General features: G+C 45.6%; 1 protein-coding gene across 1 annotated transcript; it reads right to left on the bottom strand.

Annotated features, from left to right (window-relative positions):
• Positions 1-5,842: 5,842 nt before the first annotated feature.
• Positions 5,843-23,259, bottom strand: tcf20 (transcription factor 20). Its single transcript, XM_073943685.1, has 6 exons — positions 23,101-23,259; positions 7,485-15,130; positions 7,284-7,377; positions 7,142-7,191; positions 6,687-6,771; positions 5,843-6,611 (listed from the first exon to the last, which is right to left on the bottom strand). The coding sequence occupies exons 2-5, from the start codon at positions 14,346-14,348 to the stop codon at positions 6,715-6,717; spliced, it is 7,065 nt and encodes a 2,354-aa protein (XP_073799786.1). The 5' UTR covers positions 14,349-15,130; positions 23,101-23,259; the 3' UTR covers positions 5,843-6,611; positions 6,687-6,714.
• Between the last annotated feature and the right edge of the window lie 363 nt (positions 23,260-23,622).

Raw genomic sequence — 23,622 nt, forward strand, 5'->3', positions numbered from 1 at the left:
AAGATCCAGTCAGTCATTTACCCTGCTCGACTCTGTTTATACATGAGCAGTACCACACCAGTAGCAGTGCCATATGGCTGTATATCAGCACTGGTGGGAGGCATGTGTTGGCTCTTAGTGTCTGATATACAGCCGTATCGCACTGCTACTGCTGTGATATCACGTTTATACAACAGTTTGACGTCATAATGGTGTACATAAAACATTCATTTACATCTGCAGCTGACGTCAGAACAGCAGAAGCCACTGCTGCATCACCATCACTTTACATTGAGTGATTCTCTAGCGTAATGTCTAAAGTGAAGACAGAACAGCTGATTCTGCTGACGTTATATGGCTTTAGATATAAGTACAGCACTACCACATATAAAAGAGGGAGAGATAGCCTTACCTGTTCTATAATGATTTGATCAGCAGGAGTTTGTAGGTTTACGCTGTATTTCTGTCACCATCTTGTGGATGATGGCTAATGGCCTCCAACGCACTGTCCTTATAAATAAACAGCTGCAATCTAAACAACTACATTCTCACCTGAAACAGCATCAACAGTTTATGATGTTGTTCAACAGCTGCTATATTAGTCAGACTGTAGAGTGGAGTTGGGTATCGTTTGGGTTTATTTCGATACCGGTGCTAAATCGATACTTTTAAAATAATACCGGTGCTAAAACGATACTTTTAAAATGATACCGGTGCTAAATCGATACGTTTCGATACTTTTAAAATAATACCAGTGCTAAAATGATACTTTTAAAGTAATACCGGTGCTAAAATGATACTTTTAAAATGATACCGGTGCTAAATCGATACTTTTAAAATGATACCGGTGTTAAAACGATACTTTTAAAATTATACCGGTGCTAAATCGATACTTTTAAAATGATACCGGTGCTAAATCGATACTTTTAAAATGATACCGGTGCTAAATCGATACTTTTAAAATAATACCGGTGCTAAATCAATACTTTTAAAATAATACCGGTGCTAAATCGATACTTTTAAAATAATACCGGTGCTAAATCGATACTTTTAAATTGATACCGTTGCTAAATCGATACTTTTAAAATAATACCGGTGCTAAAATGATACTTTTAAAATGATACCGGTGCTAAATCGATACTTTTAAAATGATACCGTTGCTAAATCGATACTTTTAAAATAATACCGGTGCTAAAATGATACTTTTAAAATGATACCGGTGCTAAATCGATACTTTTAAAATGATACCGTTGCTAAATCGATACTTTTAAAATAATACCGGTGCTAAAACAATACTTTTAAAATGATACCGGTGCTAAAACAATACTTTTAAAATGATACCGGTGCTAAATCGATACTTTTAAAATGATACCGGTGCTAAATCGATACTTTTAAAATGATACCGTTGCTAAATCGATACTTTTAAAATGATACCGGTGCTAAAACAATACTTTTAAAATGATACCGGTGCTAAAACAATACTTTTAAAATGATACCGGTGCTAAAACAATACTTTTAAAATGATACCGGTGCTAAATCGATACTTTTAAAATGATACCGGTGCTAAATCGATACTTTTAAAATGATACCGTTGCTAAATCGATACTTTTAAAATGATACCGGTGCTAAAACGATACTTTTAAAATGATACCGGTGCTAAATCGATACTTTTAAAATGATACCGGTGCTAAATCGATACTTTGATACTTTTAAAATAATACCGGTGCTAAAACAATACTTTTAAAATGATACCGGTGCTAAAACAATACTTTTAAAATGATACCGGTGCTAAATCGATACTTTTAAAATGATACCGGTGCTAAAACGATACTTCTAAAATGGTAGCAGAGCTAAAACGGTGCCTGAACTGATACTTTTTAGCCACACAATTATTTTGGACGACTCTAGAAAAATCTTTTATTTGACAAAATCTTTTAGAAAAACTAATATTAATTGAACAATATAATTTAAGTTTAAAGTAAACATGAATTTATATTTTACATATTTGACTTACATTAATGTATTTCCTTTGATCATTTGTTGGTTAGCATGAATTTAAGATTTGCATTATGAAATGACATTAGCTTACTGCTAACCTGTGGAAAGGCTGTCATCAAAATACAGAACTGCTTTTCTCTAGGGTTGGGGCCTGTTTACATGGTTTTCAGTGATCTAATGATTTGCCTTAATTTGAATAAGATGATGATGATATGATGAAGGCGTTTGCATGAGCTGCTTCCTGAATGTCCCTTTCATGATGCCGTCTCGCATGTTATAGCCCATAGATATGTACTATAGCGTCAGCATGCTATCCATGTTTCCTCCAGAGTTTCATGTCATTTCAAGCGTTTCATTTGAAATTTTTCGACTTTAACTGCAGTTTCACTTTCATTTCATGAGCTATTTGATGCAGGCATTAGGTAAGGACTGCTGGAAGAGTGCTCCTGATAGCGCATGTTGAATGGAAAGAAAAACCTCTGCATTTCACGGTGCAGGTGTCTGTGATCCTTTGAGATCATCAACAATCACTGTTTACATGGTAGTCTAGACCCTAATCAGAGTATCGTGTAAGTCATATTAAAGTCGGAGCATTGGTGTCCATGTCGGTATATTGAAAGTGTCAGATGATGTCAGAGACAGTGCATTCCTCTGAGCCCTCAAATGTGTCATTAAGCTTGACCTGTTTCCCCCTTACATGCAAGTTTTATGTAAAGCCTCTGCTTCACGCTGCTGTCAGAATTCTTGCTTGTAAATACGCTTTAGAATCTTAGTTTAAGCTAATTTAATGAACGTGATCATGTGTGTTGATCTGAAGAGAGTCTCACTCACTCACTGTATGCGCTGTACTGCGAGCGTCGTGTGTGTCCGTCTGTTCCCTGAGCAACAACAAACGCCTGACATCACCTGTCCGTATTCCTCCAAGTTGTCTAGAGTTAAATGTTTAGAGATGGTGTGACAGCGCATACTCATGAGTGCCTTCGATGCATACCTTAATGCTTCTTACGTTCCTGTCGCAGCACCAGTGGCACTGAAATTCATATGCTGATCCGGTACATGAGAAGTGTCAAAGCTGTTAATCTTGAATAAACAGAACAGTATGAGCACAGGAGGAGTTTCACACTGGAGCAGAGACACGCAGACAGTAAACAGGTGTGTGTGAGGCAGTACCTGAAGGAAACACAGGAGCATTCAGCAGCAAGTCATCCAGCAGAGACACACACACACACACACACACACACACACACACTGTTGGTGGAAAGAGTGTTTGTAAACTGTGTGCTGTTTTAAATTCAGCCTTAAACCCTCAGTAGTGTCGACAGAGACAAATTAGACAATTCCACTGTAGAAGAGCCGCCATAACACAAGCGGACACTGCGCACACACACACACACACACACACACACACACACACACACACACAGGTCTGCTGGGAGACGCTGCACCACCCTGAAAGACCTGCTCAAAGAATAATTGATTAATGAACATCCTCAATCAGAAAAGCCCTCATTTACATGTCATAGTTCAGATAATGTGCAGTGTGTTTGTTTAAATGTGTGCAAGTCAGCATTTGTGTGTGTGTGTGTAAGACAGAGAGACGGGTGAAGCCTAGCTCACACTACATGACTTTACACATGATCGCTGTGCCGATGACCTGATCTGTCTTTAAACCGCTGTGGTGTTCACACTACCTAAATGATCCACAAGAGGGTGTCACACACACACACACACACACACACACACACACACACACTACATGATCTGACAACAACTCGCTCCTCAACAGCTCAGTCCAGCTACCGAACCACAGCCAATCAAATGTTGAGGGAGGAGCCGTCAGAAGAGGCTGAACACTATTGGCTGCTGGTGTGCTGATGACATCACTGACAGAGTTTCAGGCTTTCAGAGCAGCGTGTAAACACACGGTCAGTCAGCTGATGCGGATCAGGCCTCATCTGCGAGAGAGATGTGGCTTTAACACTAGCACTACTGAGGCAGGCAGGCGGAGAGCTTTTCATTTTGTAAATTAATAACTCTGAAATAACACTGACATATCTACAACACCCTGACGCTTCCTAAATGTCAGTGCGTTATTTGTTAAATGACACATCAGTAAAGAGCTGAGCATGTCTGCCTGTAATCCCCACACTGCTCCACATGACTGCGTGCATGTCTGCTGCTGTTCCTGTCACTTTAAACATGCGTGCTTTATTTGCCTAGCAACCTCCTGCCTACAGAACCAGAGCTTTCTGATTGGACGAACAGAAATGTGCTGCAGATATATCTCAATCAGAATATTCTGTAGACAGCTCCTGCTCGAGAGTGGAAATGAAAGCCTGGTCCAGACCTTTGTGTGTTCTAGTATCTTAGGCTGCTTTCACTCTTAGTCGTTTGTTTGGGAACCGGTCTCGTTTGCCCAGTTAGCGCGGTTTGTTTGGCATATGTGAATCCAGCAATCGCGCTCGGATCCGCGGCTAGTCAATCGGTCTGAGATCGCCTTAATGAGGTGGTCTCGGCTCGATTGGAACTAACTCTCGAGCAGATCGATTGTAGTGAGAAGGCGATACGATCGGAGGCCGGCTATATGAGTAGGGTGGGAGGTCATTCCAGTTACGAGAGTCTCCCAGATGCCCGCAAACGAGTGATAATCTCCCAAAAATCTCGCATCTCCCTCCCGGTCCTCAAATACATCGCCCACCCTTCTCACCCCTCCCCACCGCATCCCTCCTCGGTCTTCAGACACGTTGCGCACACCCCCAAACTCCCCCATCTTCACATTGCTTATATCAGGGGTCACCAAACTTGTTCCTGGAGGGCCGGTGTCCTGCGGATTTCAGCTCCAACCCTAATCAAACACACCTGAACAAGCTGATCAAGCTCTTACTAGGTGTACTTGAAACACCCAGGCAGGTGTGTTGAGGCAAGCTGGAGCTAAACTCTGCAGGGCACTGGACCTCCAGGACCGAGATTGGTGACCCCTGGCTTATATTGTCTTCTTGCTCACCGCCATAACTTAAATTAAGGATGCATGACAGCTGACTCTGCGAAACAAACCCTGACACTCTGACCAATGATAGTAGAGTTTACTCACACGTGACTTGTTTTAGCTCTTCTGGTCCGTTTAGAAACTTTGCCGTGTGAAAGCGAACCGCTCCAAGAGCAAAGAGCAGCACTGCAACAACTGTAATCTCTGATTCAGAGCAACTCAATTGATTCACAGGTGTGAACGCACACTTAAACACACGTTTACAGGCTGCATTACCTAAAAGATCATACGTTTACCGTGTCTTCAAACATGACGACAGATATTCAGAGCTTCATCTTAATATCTCAGCAGAGGTTTTGAATGTGAATATGGCGTGGCAATCTGACGTCTGATATGAATGAGCAGTGTGGTAACTCTAATAGTTACAGAACTCCAGCTCCACTGTTCATACAGCCTTCTCGGACCGCACGTGAGGTCGAGTCAGCCGACTGCTCTGGAATATTCAGCATGCTAGATATTGGATTTCCGTCTGCGAGGTGTCGGCAACGCGTCAGTGAGCCTCTTTGATGCGTTGTTCAGTAGTTCATGCATAAAGATTGTCGAGAGATTTATTCCCTGATCACAGCCCGATCTGTCGGCGAGCTCGGTAACTTCCAAATCAGCTCAAATCAGGCTTAAAATCCTGTAGTGTGAACTAGGCTAGAGCGAGCGGAGATTCCACAACACACAGCACCTGACTGCCTGTACAGACATACAGAGATATCCTCATGTTAGCACACATGTAAGTAAGCAGCGAGAGACACACACACACACACACACACACAGAGAGAGAGAGAGAGTGTGCTGATGAAGCAGATGGACTGGTCTCGAGCGCGCTCCTCATGGTGATTCTTCAGTTTTATTCTCAAAAGACTTATAAAATAAAATACATGACAGCGTTTGATGATGGAGGAGCTCTGCACTCATGCCTGCGCTTCCTGCACACGCCGCCGGAATGTCTGTGAGAGCTGGAGAGTGTGTACAAGTCCACACGTCAGGAGTCCAGAGCAACACACACTCCGTCTGTTCGCGCGCAGTGAACACACACACACTGACCCTCAGTGGAAATAAGAACACTTTATCAACGGGCAGAAGCAGACACACTCACTCACACACACACACACACACAATCTAACACACACACACACAGGCACACCTTCGAAGGCAATAACTGTGCGTCTGGCCGCACGCATGCCGCTGCCGTCAAGTGTGTGTACGGTGTGGCAGCGGCGGCGGCTGGACTCTCGGTCTCCATCTACAGGTAAATACTGATAAACAATAGCGATGTTTAAAATAAGGATAAGATGAGTGATGATAAAATACTACATATAAGGGCTGTAAATACACTGCCGTCCGCATGTCCGCGCGCAGCTCCAGAGTAAAGATGCCCAGCTCAGACTCAGCGCTCTGAAGGCAGTTAGTGTTCCTCCTCCTCCTCCTCCTCTCCCAGAAGGCCGTTCTCTCCGTCTCCCGCTCTGCGTCCGCACAGAACAGCTGATCGTTTTGTTTTTCTCAGTTATTAGTGTTTTAGAGTCTCTACATTCCCAAGCGTGTCCATCGCTAACCCATGTGGATGCTGAGCCTCACACAGTCAGGCGGGACTCTCCGTCTGCAGAGGGAAACACGGAGTGAGCGCAGGGAAGCGCAGAGACTAATGCTATCACTGATGCTAATGCTAACTCACGTCTGATCTGTGCGCCGCGCCGCTCCGCTCATCCGCGCTCCGACTGCTCCAGATACACCACTCCAGGCTTGGCCATCCTGTTGCCCTGTTCAGACACACACACACACACACAGGTAGTATAGGTAGTGTGTAACAAACGGTTTTGATTTATAACACATGTTGTAATGTCAGTTCATCTCTATAATAACATTGTGTTTAGTCTTAAATAGTCACTCCACTACTGTATCTGTGGCCGTCTCCGGCTCCTCGATCCCTCATTCAGCTTCAGTCATCATCAATATTCCAGTCTGATGTTCATCTGTTGAGTGTGTGTACTCCACTGATATTAGCATCTAGTGTCTGTGTTATCAGTCATATCAACACACTCAGTGTGTGTCTCTGTGTTCTGCTCAACTCTGTTCCCTCGGCTATCTTAACAACATTTCCATGTTAAACGCAAAGCCTTGTTCTCTTACCTTGTGCTTTGGACACCTCAAAGAAAAGTTGTCTTCGTTAAGAGAGCAATCTTTAGATTAACAGAAAAGAGAAGAGTTAAAATCAGACACTCGGCGGATCACAATTAAAGCAAGTGCAGGTCCAGGTAATGTCGTGTCTCACCTGCGTCTATGGCACAAATGTAGTGGTACCTCAGCGTGCAGCCTTTACTGTAGCAGCCGAGGGTGGAGCCCGCCATCTCACAATGAGAGCAGCTCTGAGGAGAGAATGAAACCACAAGAAAAGAGGAAAGTCTCAATTAATCCATTAAACAACCAGAACTGTCTGCATGCTATAGGTCAGAAACTGCTGAGCTGGACTCACCGCATCTCTAGCACCATCCAGTGCTTCCTGAAGGCCATAGAGTCTCCCATTGACCAGGTATATGCCACTGGTCCACACCATGCAGCTCTCGTGCACCCACAGCTCCTCAGGGTCCAGAGGCACCAGCGGGAGCTGCGCCAGCTGAGCCATGGGGCCCAGAGCATCCAGGCTTGGGGGTGGAGGCTGGAAGGGCAGGGAGGCTTTGCTGTTAATTGGGACAGTTCGAGGCAAATCTTCGCTGGATTTGTGTCTTCTTTTGAAGCGTGGATGAGATGTCAGTTTTCTGTGCTGGGGCCTTTGCTGTGAACTTTCTACCTGCAACTGCTTTGATGCGATTTCAGCGTCTGTTTCTTGTAAATTTGATGTACCCAGTCCACTTTCCAGCTCGGCTGCCGTATCCCAAGCATGAGTTGTTACCCTTGCAGTAGAGCTGCTGGCTATAGCATTCTGGAAAGGCATTTCCAAAGGCATTGGAGAAACAGTGCCAATGATAGTGGCTGGGGATGTTGTGTTTGTTGCCTGGCTTACTGTGCAATCGCTTTCTGCAGATGACTTGACATTCTGAGGTTCTTGTAATCTTGTATCCTGGGGAATCGCTTCTGTTGGAATGGATGTCATACCTGTGGCAGCTGGCCCAAAATGGGACAAGGTTTGTCGGACTTGAGGTTGATTCTTAGGGAGCTTGGCTGCATACTCGGCTGGGTAAAAAGGACCATAGAGATCTCCAAGATGTTTGTAGTTGGCCCATTTCTGACAAAGGCAGCACAACAGGTGACCGCTGTGTCCAGTTTCGGATATCACAGGCCCTGGCAGAACATACTCGGATGTAGGAAGTGCTTTCCCTGACTCCAAGGTTGAATCAACTTGCTCTGAAACCCAGTTCTCTTTTGATTTTTCATTCTCCTTTTCTTTTCTCACAAGCTGAGATGGCAGCAGGGTGTTTAAAGGGCCATCAACCCCCGTGTGACCAGGTTTGCCTCCACCTTTTGACTTTTCATCCTCTGCGTTAATTATTGTACAGACTGCCCCAATTTCTTCCATCTTTTTCTCCACATGTACGTAAGGAGCAAAAACATTATTCCTGGCATCAGAGAATATTCCACTGAGACTAATGCTTCCCCTACTGCTCGTCTGAGTGTCCAGCTCCTCTTTGGAAGCCATTCCTCTTCTTCTCCTTCTCTGATTGCCACTTGAGGCAGGAGTCTCGCTGCACTCTTTCCCCTTTTTCTGTTTTTGTTTAACAGGCTTTACATCCAACTCTGGCAGGGTCTCCTCGCTTTCTGCATCCACCTTCACCACTTGGGTTTCATCGGGAGGGACCAGAGATGGGCAGGGTTTCTCATCAGGTGGTGTTGGTACTCGGGGCACTTCATCAGCATTGCTCGAGACTGAAACAGACTGAGGTGCAGCTGTAGGTGAGGGAAGAGAAGCTGCAGGTATGTTAGTTGCTGTATTCTGCATTTGTCCTTGGGCACGTTTCTGCTTATTCACACTACCGACTGGGCGGCCTTTTTTCTTTCCTGATGGGAAATAACCTTTGGGCACAGTGCTTTCTGATGCTTTAGAGTCTGGACTTGTCAACCTGAGAGAATTCATCTGGTTTTGTGAACCTCTGGACAGTAGGTGATGTCCAGGACTATGGCCAGCAGTGGTCCCATAGTAATCCCCTCCTGGGTAATCGTCAAAGCCCATGCCAGACTCCTGCAACTTCTGCCTCAGCAGGTTAGCAGCCGACTGCTCACTTCGCCTTGTTTCCAGCTGTTGATAAGTGTTTGTGAATTGTTGTATGTCTGACAATGCAGATGAAGATGGAGGAGGTGATCCCTGTACAGGACAAGGCAATGGAGGAGCTGGTGGAAGGGGTCCCAACAAAGTAAATTCATCCTTATCATTTTCACCCCCCAAAGACCCTGAAGAGCCAGCAGTACCTAAGCCAAAGTCGAAATCTTTTGGCAAACTTCTGAGGGCACCGCTGCTAGAAGCAGCTGCACCTGCTTTGAGAGACTGAGAGTCACATGAGAATGCATCTTCAACTGCTCTGTATGGCATAAGGTCATCTAAAGTATGAGAATCCTCAAGGTAAGATAAACAGGTCTCCTCACCTTGAGAAACACTAGTAAACGATGTACCACTCTCTGGGTCCGGCAAGTCAGAGGTGTAATGAGCTGCTTCTGAAAAGTCCGATTCCAAGTTACTATTGTTGAAGTCATTTTTTCTCACGCCAGGAGTAATTTTCTGCACAATCGCCTCAAGTTTCAAGCCACGCCCCTTTCTTGGGGGAAGAAACTTTGCTTTGGACTGAGGAGGCGAGTTAGCACTGGATATGGAATGCGGTGTCTTGGGAGATGGCAATTTGGCCTGAGAATCCAAACTACCAGAACAACTGTTGGTTGCAATTCTAGATTCAGGGTAGGCTTGAGCTATTGGGGAGTGGTATGCTGATCCTGGCCGCTGAGCTGGAACATCCTGATGCTGCCTCTTAGCAGGAATAGGGGAAATAAAAGATCTAACTCTCCTTCTCATGATTAGGGGATTAGTTTCAGCCAATGCTCCAGTTTTAGTTACTCTCTGCCCCTGCTGAATGCCTTGGGTTGCCTTGACGGTGTGCCCAGCATTAGTACTAGCCGGTGCCAATGAGTGGAAGGATTTGACTGTGTCTTCTGCACCCTTATCTGAGATGTCCTCTTTTGCAATTTTGGGGCCAGAATTTGTAATTGGTTGAGAACCAACATGCTCACGAGGGACTGCAGCCAGTGATTGCGCAGCTCCCTCTTTTTCAGGATAAGCATCCCACATTTTCAGGTCAAACTGTGCACCAGGATAAGAGTGTTGTTGAGATATACGATGTGGACTAGACAGAGTTTCACTTGAAGGCTGGCTTTTACATTTCTGTTCGGGGATTCTCTGAGGACCGTGCCTGTCCATACCTCGAAGCTTTTGTCTGTCAGGAGTCCAGTCAGGTCTGTCTTGAGGAGGCAAACTCTGTGGAAACACTTGTAACTTGTTTGTAGAGGCTGTGGTCTTAGAATATGCTGATAGCGTATGGAACGGTTGATGTGGTCCAGCATGAGAGATCATTTTTTGTCCATCCGTTGCATCACCGAAGCCATATGCCCTTAAGCCATCAACAGCCTGTGAAAATGACTGTAGTCTCTGTGGTGAGGACAAGGGGTTTGTGGGCATTTGTGAAAGATATGGCAGGTTGCTGAGGGCATCACTGTTGCCTTTGGCACTCCTGGTCTTTTCTAAGTCAGAATCACTATCTACAGGATGGCGAAGAGGCTTATTAGACTCCTTACTGGGTGGTGTGCTGCAGTAGCGATCTGTGTTCTGACCTGCAGCTTCAACCTTTGATGGGTCCTCCTTGATTTGTGCTTTCTTTGCTTTAATTTCTTCCTTGCAGCAGTCTTGCTCATTAGACCCAGAAGAAAACGGCTGCTGAATGACTGAGGGTCCAGAGGATCCTCTCTCTCTTTCTGGTGTTGTTCGTCGAGAAGGCGACACATCACAGATTACCGAGCGCCTTCCAGAGGATGAGGATGCCTGGGATTGAACATGGCCGACAGGACCTACATTGCATGCCAGTGGCTCAGCTTCCTGTAAAAGCAATTGTTCTACAGCTGAAGGAGAGGTACCATATCTGGATGGTTTTCTGTGCTGCAAAGAATAGTCAGCCAGGTTGATGTGCTTTGGAGGGGCTCCTGTTGAGAGATCTAAAGACTGCTGCATGTGGGAGGACTGGCTGGGAGACAGACTAGTTTTGCTTTTCTCTATGGAGATCCCGTGAGTCTTATGTGCTTCAGAATCCCAAGAGGGATGAGAAGGGCCTAAACCAATCTCACTATCTGGTCCCTGACTTGAGTTTGGAGATTTTCCAGGGGCCAATTGACTAAACTGGACATTAAGTCCCCCCATAACTGATTGAGAGCCCATTGAATGTGAACTCAAGTTTTCAATCATACTGTAAGGTAGTCTGGTTTGAAAACGGTGCTGAGACGTATCTTGAGAATGTTGATGAGCACTAGATGTCTGTTCAGCACGTACATAGCGGCGATCCAAGTGATGGCCTTGAAGGACTTCTTGTAAAAGGCTTGGAAATACCTGCTGAAACTGAGAACTGTTATCCTGGCTTCTTGAGACCATTCCTCTTCCCCCCTCCATAGCAAATACACCAGCAATCTCCTTTCTGGCAATAGACCCATAGCTGGCCTGTAGTGTATGGTAATTCTGGCCTCTATTTGCACCCATAACACTACCTAGCCCTAATTTGTCCTTGCTCTTTACGGCAGTGTATTGTACCTCTGGATTGCTGCATTTAAATGACACTGGGTGAGATTGAACAGAAACAATGCTTTGGCCAAATTCTCGTTTAGGGGAAATATCATACTGTGACACATATGCTTCCATGGACATCTCTCCTTCTCCATTCTGGTTTCTCGTCTCTTTTAAGACATTGACATCATGCTGCTCCTCAATACTGCTGGGTTTGTTTGGGTAATGAGAAACACTGTAACGTGGAGATTTGACTCCTGTGTGCTTGCTTGATTCTGTGTTCAGTTCAGAACGAGCAGAGACAATAACCCCTACACCTCCAACATTGTGTTGTTCTGGAACATTCACATTTTTACTGGGATTTTCTAATGATTGAGCACAGGACTCTCGCTCGGCCTGTTTGAGAGGAACCAACAGTCTGTTCTCTGAACTCGTTCTATGACACGGAGGATCTGCACATTCATCATCGCTTTCTTCATCTTTTATCATTTTGATTTGTGGTCCCTTAGTTCCCTTCTCATCATCTTTACCTAGGTCTCTATCTGCCACAGAGTTTAGACATGCGGAGTGAATGGGAGAGGCTGGAGCAGGGGGATACACCTGTAGTTTTGGGCTGGGTTCTGCAGTAGGATGACCTGATGGTGGTGAAGTGGAGGAGGGGGTGAGGGTTTCTGGAGTCTTTGCTTGAGACTCTCTAACAGAAGACTGTTTTGAAGCTGTTGAGATGACTCCAGTGTTGACCTGGAGATCCAGGCCCTGCTGACTCTTATCTGAGGGCATCTGCCTTTGTGATGGCAGGTAGCTCTGTGGCTCAGATTCATTGCTTGTACCACTTTCCTGCCTAACTCTTTTCCTTTCTAATTTTTGATGGCCTTTTGTTTCCAGCATCTCAGAGCTTTCTTCATTTGTTAAGATCCGACCAGCAGTGCTGGAGTTTCCAGATTTGTTCTGGTTGCCAGGTAAAGAGTGAGACCCCTGCTGCATCTGAAAGTGAGGGGCAGCATCTCTGCTCTTCCTCTGGGGCAGCACAGTGTCGGTTAGCAGCATGTGCTGGACTGTATTCGGTAGGTTTTCCACTTGAGAAGTCAGAGCATTGAGACTGTTAAGACCAGGGTCCGGTAGGTGTTTGTCATGAGGGAACAGGGAGCTATCTTCCCCCGGACCACTCCGGAGACCTGGCCCCATTCGGTTCTGCCCCATATTGGCATGACCAATCCCTGCACTGTGATTCAGAACGGCAGACTTATTTCCACCTCCGCTACCACAGCTACTGATGCTGCTATTGGAATGGGGAGTGGGGCTCAGCTGGGGGACGGCCTGCAGGAGGCGTGCGTGACTCTGGCTGCTGCGTGCGTTTGGGGCAGCAGGGTGTGAAGACGCCTGCAGCTGAGCACTGTTTCCCTCCGAGACCCCCAGCAGAGGAGATGAGGACGAGCTGCAGCTTGGAGACTGCACCGCAGATGGAGCTGGGGAGGGATTAGAGATAGGACTGAAGTTCTGATGAATCTGAGCCTGTTGATTTTGAGTGTGCATAGGAGACTTGGTGAGGTCTTGAGGGGTGTGTGAGGGCAGAGACGGGCTGGAGGAGACAGAGGAATGGGGCAGTTTGGTGTGCAGATGCTGCATTTTGAGGGATAGGTCATAGCCTGCGACAGCGCTGTGTTGAGGGGTACGCTGGGAATGGGGGCCGTGCTTGTGAAGCGACTGTGGTGAATACGGTGGATGTGCTGACGAGGAGTAGCCCTGCCCCATAGCCTCGCAGCTGTTGGAAGCTGATGAACTGCTATGATGATTTGGATTAGACTGCGTGGGAGAGTCATTGATTTTGGCTTCTGTGCTGCTACTGCTGCTCACGTCGTATCTCTGCGGTGGAGAGTTATACATTCCAGAGGAGCCTGAGGTTGCATTGATAGTGGCGTAGTGTCCGAACTGAGCGGGGATTCTGTTTCCGGAGAGCGCATATGTCCGGTGATGCTGACCTTGGTGTAATAAGCCTTGATGTGAGGGATATTTCTGCCGTTGATGCATTTGAGCACTTGATTGTACTGAAGCAGCGTGAGCCATACTGTATTGCTGGGAAGGAGAAAACGAACCAGCTGCACTGCTATTACTCCCCACGACTGCAGAGCCACAGTCCATGGAGTAGGGAGAAATCATTCCGGAGGAAGACCCTGAACCGGAGAGGTGTTGGTACTGGTGCCCATCCACGTTTGTGTACCTAAATCCGGCTCCGTAAGCGGCTCCACCTCTTCGGCTTCGGTCTCGCCCACTCACAGAGAAGTAATAATCCATACTGTCCTTTCGGTAGGAGTTCCCCCCCGCGCTGCTCTGCGGCATCTCTGTGACCGCTCGCCTGGAGCTGTAGCCATGTACCGGAGCATGCAGGTGCTGCTGCTGCTGGGCCCGCAGGTGCAAGTGCTGCCCGTGGCTCTGTAGGCTGGTCTGGGCCTGCTGAAGGGACACATAGTCCTCGGAGGTCCTGGGGGAGATCTGAAGGTCTGACGGGTGGGTCTGATATGGGGAACTGACTACGCCTGCTCCACGGCTGAACCCTGGGTGGAGAGGGACAGGACTGTTGGGGAAATTCTGCATCTCTGTGTGTTAGAGTTGCACAAAACTGTCTCGGTAACCTTTCTTAAAGAATCCAAACGGGAACGTTTCAGCCGTGCGATTACAGATGCATCTGCAGCAGGCTCCAGAAAATGTCCACTAGTTAACACCGAGCGCCAGAGGATGGGGAACACAGCAGCTACACATTCATGTACAGAAGAACTGAGTCACAATCGCCACTGTGTGGTTTGGCACTATATCCAAAGAGCGGATGACGTTTTAGTGTTGTCACAAAATGTCTATAAGCCGTGAGGTGAAGATACACCAGCAACACGGCCACTCAAGCACGTCTGATCAGAAGAGCGTCAGTATTTAGATGCTGTAGTGTGATGTGTGCTGTTCGGTAGCTGTGCGGGGTAGCAGCCATGCAGTACAACTGTCACAGTTCATTAACAAGTTTGCAGCACACAAGTCTTTCTCCAGTTGGCACATATATATTCAGTGAAAATAGCTCCAGAAAGACCAACACTGCAGGATCATGATTTCTTTTCAAACTTCCTGTGTAACAGGGACTTCGGGCACTCTGTCATCGATTCGTGTTTCATTAAGGTCTCTGCCCGCAAATATCTTCCAGCTGCATTCAAAGGTTTGTCTTCTCCCATGTTAGATGCGCTCCAGCCGGACTGCTGCGTGTGTGTGTGTGCTCATCCGCCGCCGCTCCGTCAGTAGAGTACGTCGTTTCTGAGATCGGCAGGTTTACCACGCTTTCCCCATCCAGATCCTCATTTACTCTCCGTGGACGAGGCTGTGTGTCTGTCCGGGAGCTGGAAACAGAAAGAAAACAGCATTTTAGACCTCTGCTTTAGTGCCATGTTCATAACATTAACCCAATCACCCTGCAGTCAGTCTACAGTACAACCATTGAAGACTTCGTCATATCTGACAGAAGACACTTTCTCCATCTGATAAACAAGGTTTGTGTTGAACGTAATGAAGACAGCATTTCTCAGTGGAGTCTAAATCATTACGTGGGGAGTTTAATATTGACAGGGCTTCTTTACATCTTTACGGTTAGATCTCAGAGGCAAAGCGACGTCTCTAAGCAGTAAAGACGCTCACGGACAGCAGTATCGTCCAGAGCACAAAACTCTACGTTGTTCAGGAGAGCGTTCTGATTCAGTTCAGTTCTCCCTCATGTCTATAGAGCTTTAATTCAATTCAATTCAGCTTTATTTGTATAGCACTTTTACAATGTAGATTGTGTCAAAGCAGCTTCACATAAATGGTCATAGTAACTGGAACAGTGTGGTTCAGGTTTCAGTGTTTAAGTTCAGTTCAGTTCAGTTTAGCTCAGTTCAGTGTGATTTAATCATTACTGAGAGTTCAAACACTGAAGAGCAAATTCATCGATGCGTAGCTCTACCAATCCTGAACCATGCGAGCCAGTGGCGACAGCGGAGAGGGAAAAACTTCACTGATAGGAGAGTTCTAGTACACTAACTAGCTTCCGTCCAGCTTCCTCAGTTGATGTTCAGGGGTCTGCTCTTCACATGTGCATTACTCGGTTAGCTGGATTTGGCTATTGACGATTTGACCTGATCCAGGATCATTTTGTTCTTCAAAACTCATCTGAGAGTTGTTGTCATAGCAACAGTTCCTGAGCTCAATCCTGCTTGGGAGATCAGGCTCATCTCATGTAAACAGGATTGGATCAGGTCAGTTCAAGTAAAGGAGATCCTGAAACTGTACCGGACGCTGGTATTTTCTCACAGTAGTAAACTATAGGTCAGGGGTGGCCAACCCTGTTCCTGGAGAGCCACTTTCCTGCAGATTTCAGTTGCAACCCATATCAAACACACCTGCCTGTAATTATCACGTAGTGTTCAGGTCCTAATTAATGGGTTCAGGTGTGTTTGAAATGGGTAGCAACTGAAATCTGCAGGAAGGTGGCTCTCCAGGAACAGGGTTGGCCACCCCTGCTATAGGTGATGTACACCTGGGAAAATAGTCAAGTAATTTAAAAAACTTAAACATGCATTTATAATGTATCATTCATTCATTTTCTTGTCGGCTTAGTCCCTTTATTAATCAAGGGTTGCCACAGCGGAATGAACCGCCAACTTATCCAGCAAGTTTTTACACAGCGGATGCCCTTCCAGCTGCAACCCATCTCTGGGAAACATCCACACACACATTCACACACTATGGACAATTTAGCCTACCAATTTACCCTACTCCACACAGAAACGCCAACTGAGCAGAGGCTCGAACCTGCGACATTCTCATTTATAATGTATCATAGTATTTAATATTAAGTAATTCATAATATTTGTGTTTGTTCATACAATTTATAAAAATACTAATGAAACTTCTGCAATCTGCACTCCCAAATAAAAGTTCTGAAACGGGCAGGTTCTCCCCAAGAGGATCAGAGAGAACATCTATGAATATGGACTGTCTAGACACATGTGCATCTATAAAACACTATTTTATGGGACCAGCCTTAGTGCAATTAGTGTGTGTTAATAGACATGCACAATATTCCAATGGCTCTTGTCTGTTTGTTTTTATACAGGAATTATGATTTATGCAGTCATGAACATGTTCTGACAGATAAAATGATGATGATTTAATGCTTCACAAGAGTTGCAGACGCCTTTACCAGCATCAGAATGCTTTTCAGAGATGTGCATGGATGGATTTGCTCTTCAGTGTTTGGACTCTCAGTATTGATTATTAAACCACACTGAACTGAGCTGAACTGAACTGAACTGAACTGAACTGAGCTGAGCTGAGCTGAACTGAACTGAGCTGAGCTGAGCTGAGCTGAACTGAGCTGAGCTGAACTGAGCTGAACTGAACTGAGCTGAGCTGAACTGAGCTGAACTGAACTGAACTGAGCTACTCTGTTTACATTCACTATGTGAATCTTCTATGTGAAGCTGCTTTGACAGTCTGCATTGTAGAAGCGCTGTACACATAAAGCTGAACTGAATTTTTGATTCCCGTTTTTCCCGCTGATTAAGGAATGTAATTTAGTCCTGGGCTCCTATAACAAAGAACATCTGCTCTATACCTGATAAACTAAATAAACTGCTAAACACTCTGAACACATGACAGTGTAAAGCCTCAGCCTACATCACAGGTGGACAGGTTTTGCGTGTCATATTCAACACACCGTTTACTACCAATTTGATGTAATTTGGCTGAGATGAATAACTGCATATTAATCAGATGATGTCATCACGCTGCTGTGCCGTCAGCCAATCGCTGCATTGCTGATCATGATTTGGAGGATGGACAGATCTGCCCTTCACAACACACAGATCTCAGATCAGCTCATCCAGATGTTTTAATCTGATTTACAAACTTGTTTGAAGAACCAAATTAGCCAGAGATCAGTGATCAAGATGAACAGATCCAGGATCATTCAAGTGACGTACGGAGGAATGCGGTGGCGAATCGGTGAGATGTACAGGAGACGACGACTATCTTCTACCGGCTTAAAGGGACGGTTTACACAGATATCAGCATTCTGTCCTCGTGTACGCTTCTCTCTCTTCACTTCAGCCTGCTTCTGTAGCGTAGAGCACAATAGAGGAGGTTTTGAAGAGGAAGCAGCAGCACATACGAGGAACAAACAGGTTTGGAGACACTGGAGCATGAGTGAACAGAGGAAAGGCTGATGAAAAACTGTTGGGCGGCACGGTGGCGCAGTGGTTAGCACTGTGTCCACACAGCACTCAGGTCTCTGGTTTGAGTCTCGGCTGGGTCAGTTGGTGTTTCTGTGTGGAGTTTGCATGTTCTCCCCGTGTTGGCGTGGGTTTCCTCCGGGTGCTCCGGTTTCCCCCACAGTCCAAACACAGGAATTGAACAACTAAACCGGAGTGTATGAGTGTGTGTGTGTGTGTGTGTGTGTGTGTGTGTGTGTGTGTGTGTATGAGTGTATGTGTGACAGAGAGAGAGAGAGAGACTGAGTGTGTATGGTTGAGAAGAGCAGCTGGAAGGGTATCCACTGCATAAAGCACATGCCTGAATAGTCGGCGGTTCATTCCACTGTGGCGATCCCTGACTAAGCCAAAAAGAAAATGAATGAATGAATGAAGAACGAGTTTGGAACATGTTACAGTAGTGTTTGTAGCAGCTTAACTGCATCTCTCAGTGTAATTTCAGCAGCACTGAAGCGATCACACACTCATCACATGTCTAATATTTGATTCTAGATCAGGGGTTCTCAAACTGTGGTACGTGTGGTGAGCAGGCTTCCTTCTAGTGGTTCGCTGAGGAACTGCAGAATAATTCAAGTAAAAACATTAACACTTTTAACCCTTTCAGTAAACTGATTTAATAGGCTAACCCTTTTATTTTCTATTTTCTAATGTCTGCTATGTGTTCCATCATTTGAAGCTGGTCTCCTCCCCATATGTGTAATGTTGTCGGGGGTGTATCCTGTATTTTTATATCCCACTGTTGACAGGTATGATGGCTTAATGACTTGCTTTTGTGACACACAAAGCCTATAACACACAGTAAGCAGTGCTGATTTCTAAATCTAATATGTAAATCCAAATCATATATTTAAAGTTAATGTTTAGATTTCAAAGATATACAATAAAGTCACATGCAACATCTATTGCAATTCTTTTAAACATTTTAAATAAGAATATGATCACAAACAGCCTGTATTTATGAGATCCAAGGAACATTTGAGGTCATGTTCAGGCTACTATATATGTTAATACTGTACACTTAAGTACAGCAGCTTTCTCTTTACTTTTTAAGAGGTTTTCTAATGAACTTTTAGAAGCACATTTTAATTTAAACATTATTTATTTTTTAACCTGTAAGCACAAGGCAGTGTTGATGTTCAAGCTATGAATTATTTTTAAAGTGGCTGACAATAATAAATATGCATAATAATAGGAATTAACCTGCCTCATTTCTGAACTGAGAGCTGTAGCTGCTTTATCAGGCCGACTGCACTACTGTATTTCAATACTGCTCATCAGGGTGATGCTTGGTGAAGAAGGTTTGAGAAGCACTGATCTAGATCAGTTTCCAGCAGTCTTCTGTGCTGTGCTGTGTGCACGGCTGATTCCTTCAGTGTTTAGTGAAGTGTGATGCTGCAGACCAGTTCTCCTGCACAGTCCTGCAGGCATCACTCGGCATGGGCCGCTAGAAGATTCTGACGGTGTGAGTATGACAGCCTTGAATAAAAACATCAGGGTATTGTGATTACTGCTCTAACATATACTCTTTTAAAATGTCTGAGGTAAAAAACAAAACCCTTTATCCTCTCTGAACACAATATGTTTTATTTTGAGAATCATCTCTGGTATTTTGGAGCAGTAAACATGTCAGACTGAAGAACTGAAGTGAATCAATGACTTCTGCTGTCTTCAAAAACACTGATTTCTGTACTATTTAACACAGCATCTTTGGCTATTTCTCCTGCTGGAGAAGAAAACAAACAAAATGTAAATAAAATATCTTACACATGCCTGAGGAACAGTACTGCAGAGAACTTTGACTGACTTAATACCTTGACTTTTCCTATACCTTGGACTATTATCGGTTATCGTCCCATGCCTGACACACACACACACACACACACACACACACACACACACATGAAGAGTGTATTTAGATGTGAACTAGTGATGAAGACTCCTAATTGAGGCCAGACAGAAATGTTCTGCTGTATCTGCACAGCATTGTGCTAAAGTTCTGCAGATCTATGCTGAATTATTTTGGGAATATCATAACTAAAAACCTCATAAATGAGTAAAAAATAATTTGTATTACATGTAATACTTGCATTTTAACTTGTATTTAATGTTTACAATGCAAATCCACTTACAGTAGATCCACTGACTGGGTAAATAAAGCAAGTCTCTCGTATAATACCTGTACTGAGAGACAGAACACACACATGACTGCACACACTGCTGTACACAACTCAGATCAGCATTCTAATACGGGTCAACATTATCACTGTCATTCATTTAAAACTGAATAAACATACGTTTACACAGGTAAACAAACAGAACCAGTGATGGGCTCAACACCTGCAGAACCCTGCGCTCACAGATCCAGTGTGGGCCTCGACTGATGACACAGACACATCTGCATCACGAGCCCACAGAGCCAAAACACTGGGACTACTCAGAGTCCTTCACCACCTCAGAAGAGATACTCCAGCAGGAATATTTACTCTTCATCATCATCATCAGTGTGTGTGTGTGTGTGTGTGTGTGTTCAGTTAAACACACATGAGGCCCAGGTTACGTGTCCGACTGTGCAATGAAGGAGACTCTGAGCTGTGTGTGACAGAAATTAAAAGCGGGAGAGCGGTAACTCATAACCCGGGTCAGTTACCGTGGTAACGATCACAGTGACCCGATCCTGGGCATGAGCAGGTTCAGTGAGCCCAGTGACGCTGGAACACTGCATGACTCCGGCTGGCTGCAGAAAGGCTGTCATTAGTGCCGTTAGAGCAGTGACGTTTAACGACGAGGCGAGGCAGCGAGTCCTGCTTCCTGATCTAGATCAGTGCGCTTTACTGACGGCGTGACCAAATAACGTCAGTGCGAACGCAAACACGATTATTGGAGGTGTTTATTGCTGAGTGAATGAACATTAGAGGCAGTGTGTCGGCAGTAACGCAGTGAGCTGGAAGGACTGTGGTGGAGTGGGTTCGAGTCCAGCTTTTGCAGAGCTCACTCCACTCACTTCTCCTGTTAGTAAACAGGAATGTGAATAAAACAAGGGATTAGTAAAGATATTTGTGATTATAATTTGAATAAATATGATCGTTTATGCATGCACCCTCATCATGGACAACACTGAGGTGCATCTGCCCTCCCTGACACAAGCCCAGCGGTCAGAGCAGCACGTAATAACTTCAGTCAGGAGTAACAGAGGCAGGAGCTGGATCATCTGCATCCCGATCATCACCAATACTGCAGAACACCCACTGGAACCAGCATGGACCAACATTCACACAGAAATCAGTCAAGTTTGGTGAAGGAGACATCATGGTTTGGGGTTCATTCAGTATGGAGATCTGCAACATCAACAGGCTGAGGTATCAAGACATCTGTGCTGCCCATTACATGACAAACCACAGGAGAGGGACAATTCTCCAGCAGGATAGCGCTCCTGCTCATACTTCAGCCTCCACATCAAAGATCCTGAAGCTCAAGCTGCTCCAGGATTGGCCAGCCCAGTCACCAGACACAACATTATTGAGCTGATGAAGGAGGAGGTGTTGAAGATGAACACAAAGACTCTTGATGAACTCTGGGATCCTGCTGAAGGCTTTCTTCTTCATTCCAGACCTCACTGTCCTCATCAAATCAGTCAACATCAAGGCATGATCAGATATAACGATATAACGGGATCTGATTTGTTCGGTAATGAACTTAATCTGACAGTTATGGCTCAGTCCTACAGCTCTGGCTGTCAGCACCGTTATATTTTCAACAGCAGGAATCAGACGCTTAACCAGCCGATAGAGACGTGATATCAGCTGTAGTCCAACACATCGCAGCTGAAACACACGTACATCTGCATTCATCCTCCAGCCTGGACTCTGCGCTGTGTCAGTCAGTCTACAGTGATGCGAATGAACACAGAACGCTAGATCTAGAGAAATAAAACAGGAGAACCGCTCCAGCACAACACACTGCCCGTTTCACTGATCCGCTGACGGTGTACTGATGATCAGTGATCAGACGTGGAGGAGCGATCAGAGAGAGCTGAATATACAGTACTGTTAATGTGTTCACCAGTGTTCAGGGGAAGCAGACAGTGTGTGTGTGTGTGTGTGTGTGTGTGTGTGTGTGTGTGTGTGTGTGTGTGTGTGTGTGTGTACGACTGCACATGTAACGCCGCAGACTTGATGGAGTAATGTTGATCATGCACAAGTCAAAAGCCCACCGCTGGTTACGCTTGCATTGAGACTGAAGACTGAACTTCCCAGTGATGAAACACACACACACACACACACACACACACACACACACACACACACACACGACCGTCTGCAGGATGAGTGTTTAATTAGCACAGGCCTTAATGAGGGTCCTGCACTGTAATGGCATCATCACTCATGTCCCCACGTGTCTATTGTCCCTCACACACACACACACACACACACACACACACACACACACACTACCTATGAGTTTACGGCCTTTCTACAGTCAAACCAGTGCTGTAGCTGATCCGTTAACTAAACACAGTCGAGCAAACAGTGTGTGTGTGTGTGTTTGTGTGTGTGAGTGTGTGTGTGTGGTCACGGCTGATGATGCTCTTCACAGCTCCAGGAGTGTGTGTAAACACTGGTTTAATCTGTCACTACCTGAGATTTCTCTGCACACTGAAATCACAAACACAACAATGATGGTGATGATGATGATGATGATGAGGAAGGGTTAGCTGTGACACATCAGCCCAGTGTGTGTGTGTGTGTGTGTGTGTGTGTGTGTTCATCAGAGCAGAGCAGAATCTGGAATTAATGATGGCTCTCTCCGACACGATGCTGACTCGGAACCATCTAGAAATGAAGCCCACAGCAGCAGCACATTAGCATTAGCGCGTTAGCATCGCTCTCATTCGCGCAGAAACGCAGATTTAGACGCGCCATCGCGAGCGTCAGACCGACACGCGTCGACAGCCGCTCCTCTGACCGCCAATAAACGCCATTCCGAGAGACCCCGCGCCGGTGGCGGAGACGCGCAAACACACACACACACACACACACAGATGTGCGATAATGAGCTGTTTTTACCGGACAGGCCCGTGTGATGTCCCCGGGCTCGAGTCCCGCGCTCCGCCGCTCCGCCTGCACCGACCCGCGGCTCACGCCTCACGGAACCGAGCGGGCCTCGATATTCCCCGAGCACGAATCCGCTTCTCTTCTTCTCCGGTTTTTCCTTTTGTCTTTCTCGCGTCAGGAAACGAAGGAGAGGAGCTCGAGCGGTCCGCGCTCCCGCCCCCCTCACGCGCGCGCCGCATCCATCACGCACACGCGTCTGACGCGAGCACGCAGCAGCACCGCACTACACTACACTACTGAGCACACAGCAATACATTAATGTACACTACTGAGCACACTAGACTACTGAACACACTACACCACAATAACATACACTACTGAACACTACATACTGAACACACAACACTACAGTAATGTACACTACTGAGCACACTACACCACATTAACATACACTACACTACTGAACACTACACACACAGCACACACACACTACAGTTATGTACACTACTGAGCACACTACACTACTGAACACAC

Source organism: Danio rerio, chromosome 3 (genome assembly GCF_049306965.1).
Source record: "Danio rerio strain Tuebingen ecotype United States chromosome 3, GRCz12tu, whole genome shotgun sequence".
In the NCBI taxonomy this organism is placed as follows: Eukaryota; Metazoa; Chordata; class Actinopteri; order Cypriniformes; family Danionidae; genus Danio; species Danio rerio.

Bases quoted from the DNA above. Each gene is read 5' to 3' on its own strand.
- tcf20 (XM_073943685.1), bottom strand. From the start codon at position 14,348: ATGCAGAATTTCCCCAACAGTCCTGTCCCTCTCCACCCAGGGTTCAGC. The intron at 7,192-7,283 runs GTGAGACACGAC...GTTAATCTAAAG, and splicing joins CATTTGTGCCATAGACGCAG to ATTGCTCTCTTAACGAAGAC. The intron at 6,772-7,141 runs GTAAGAGAACAA...GTGTCTGAACAG, and splicing joins TGAGGTGTCCAAAGCACAAG to GGCAACAGGATGGCCAAGCC.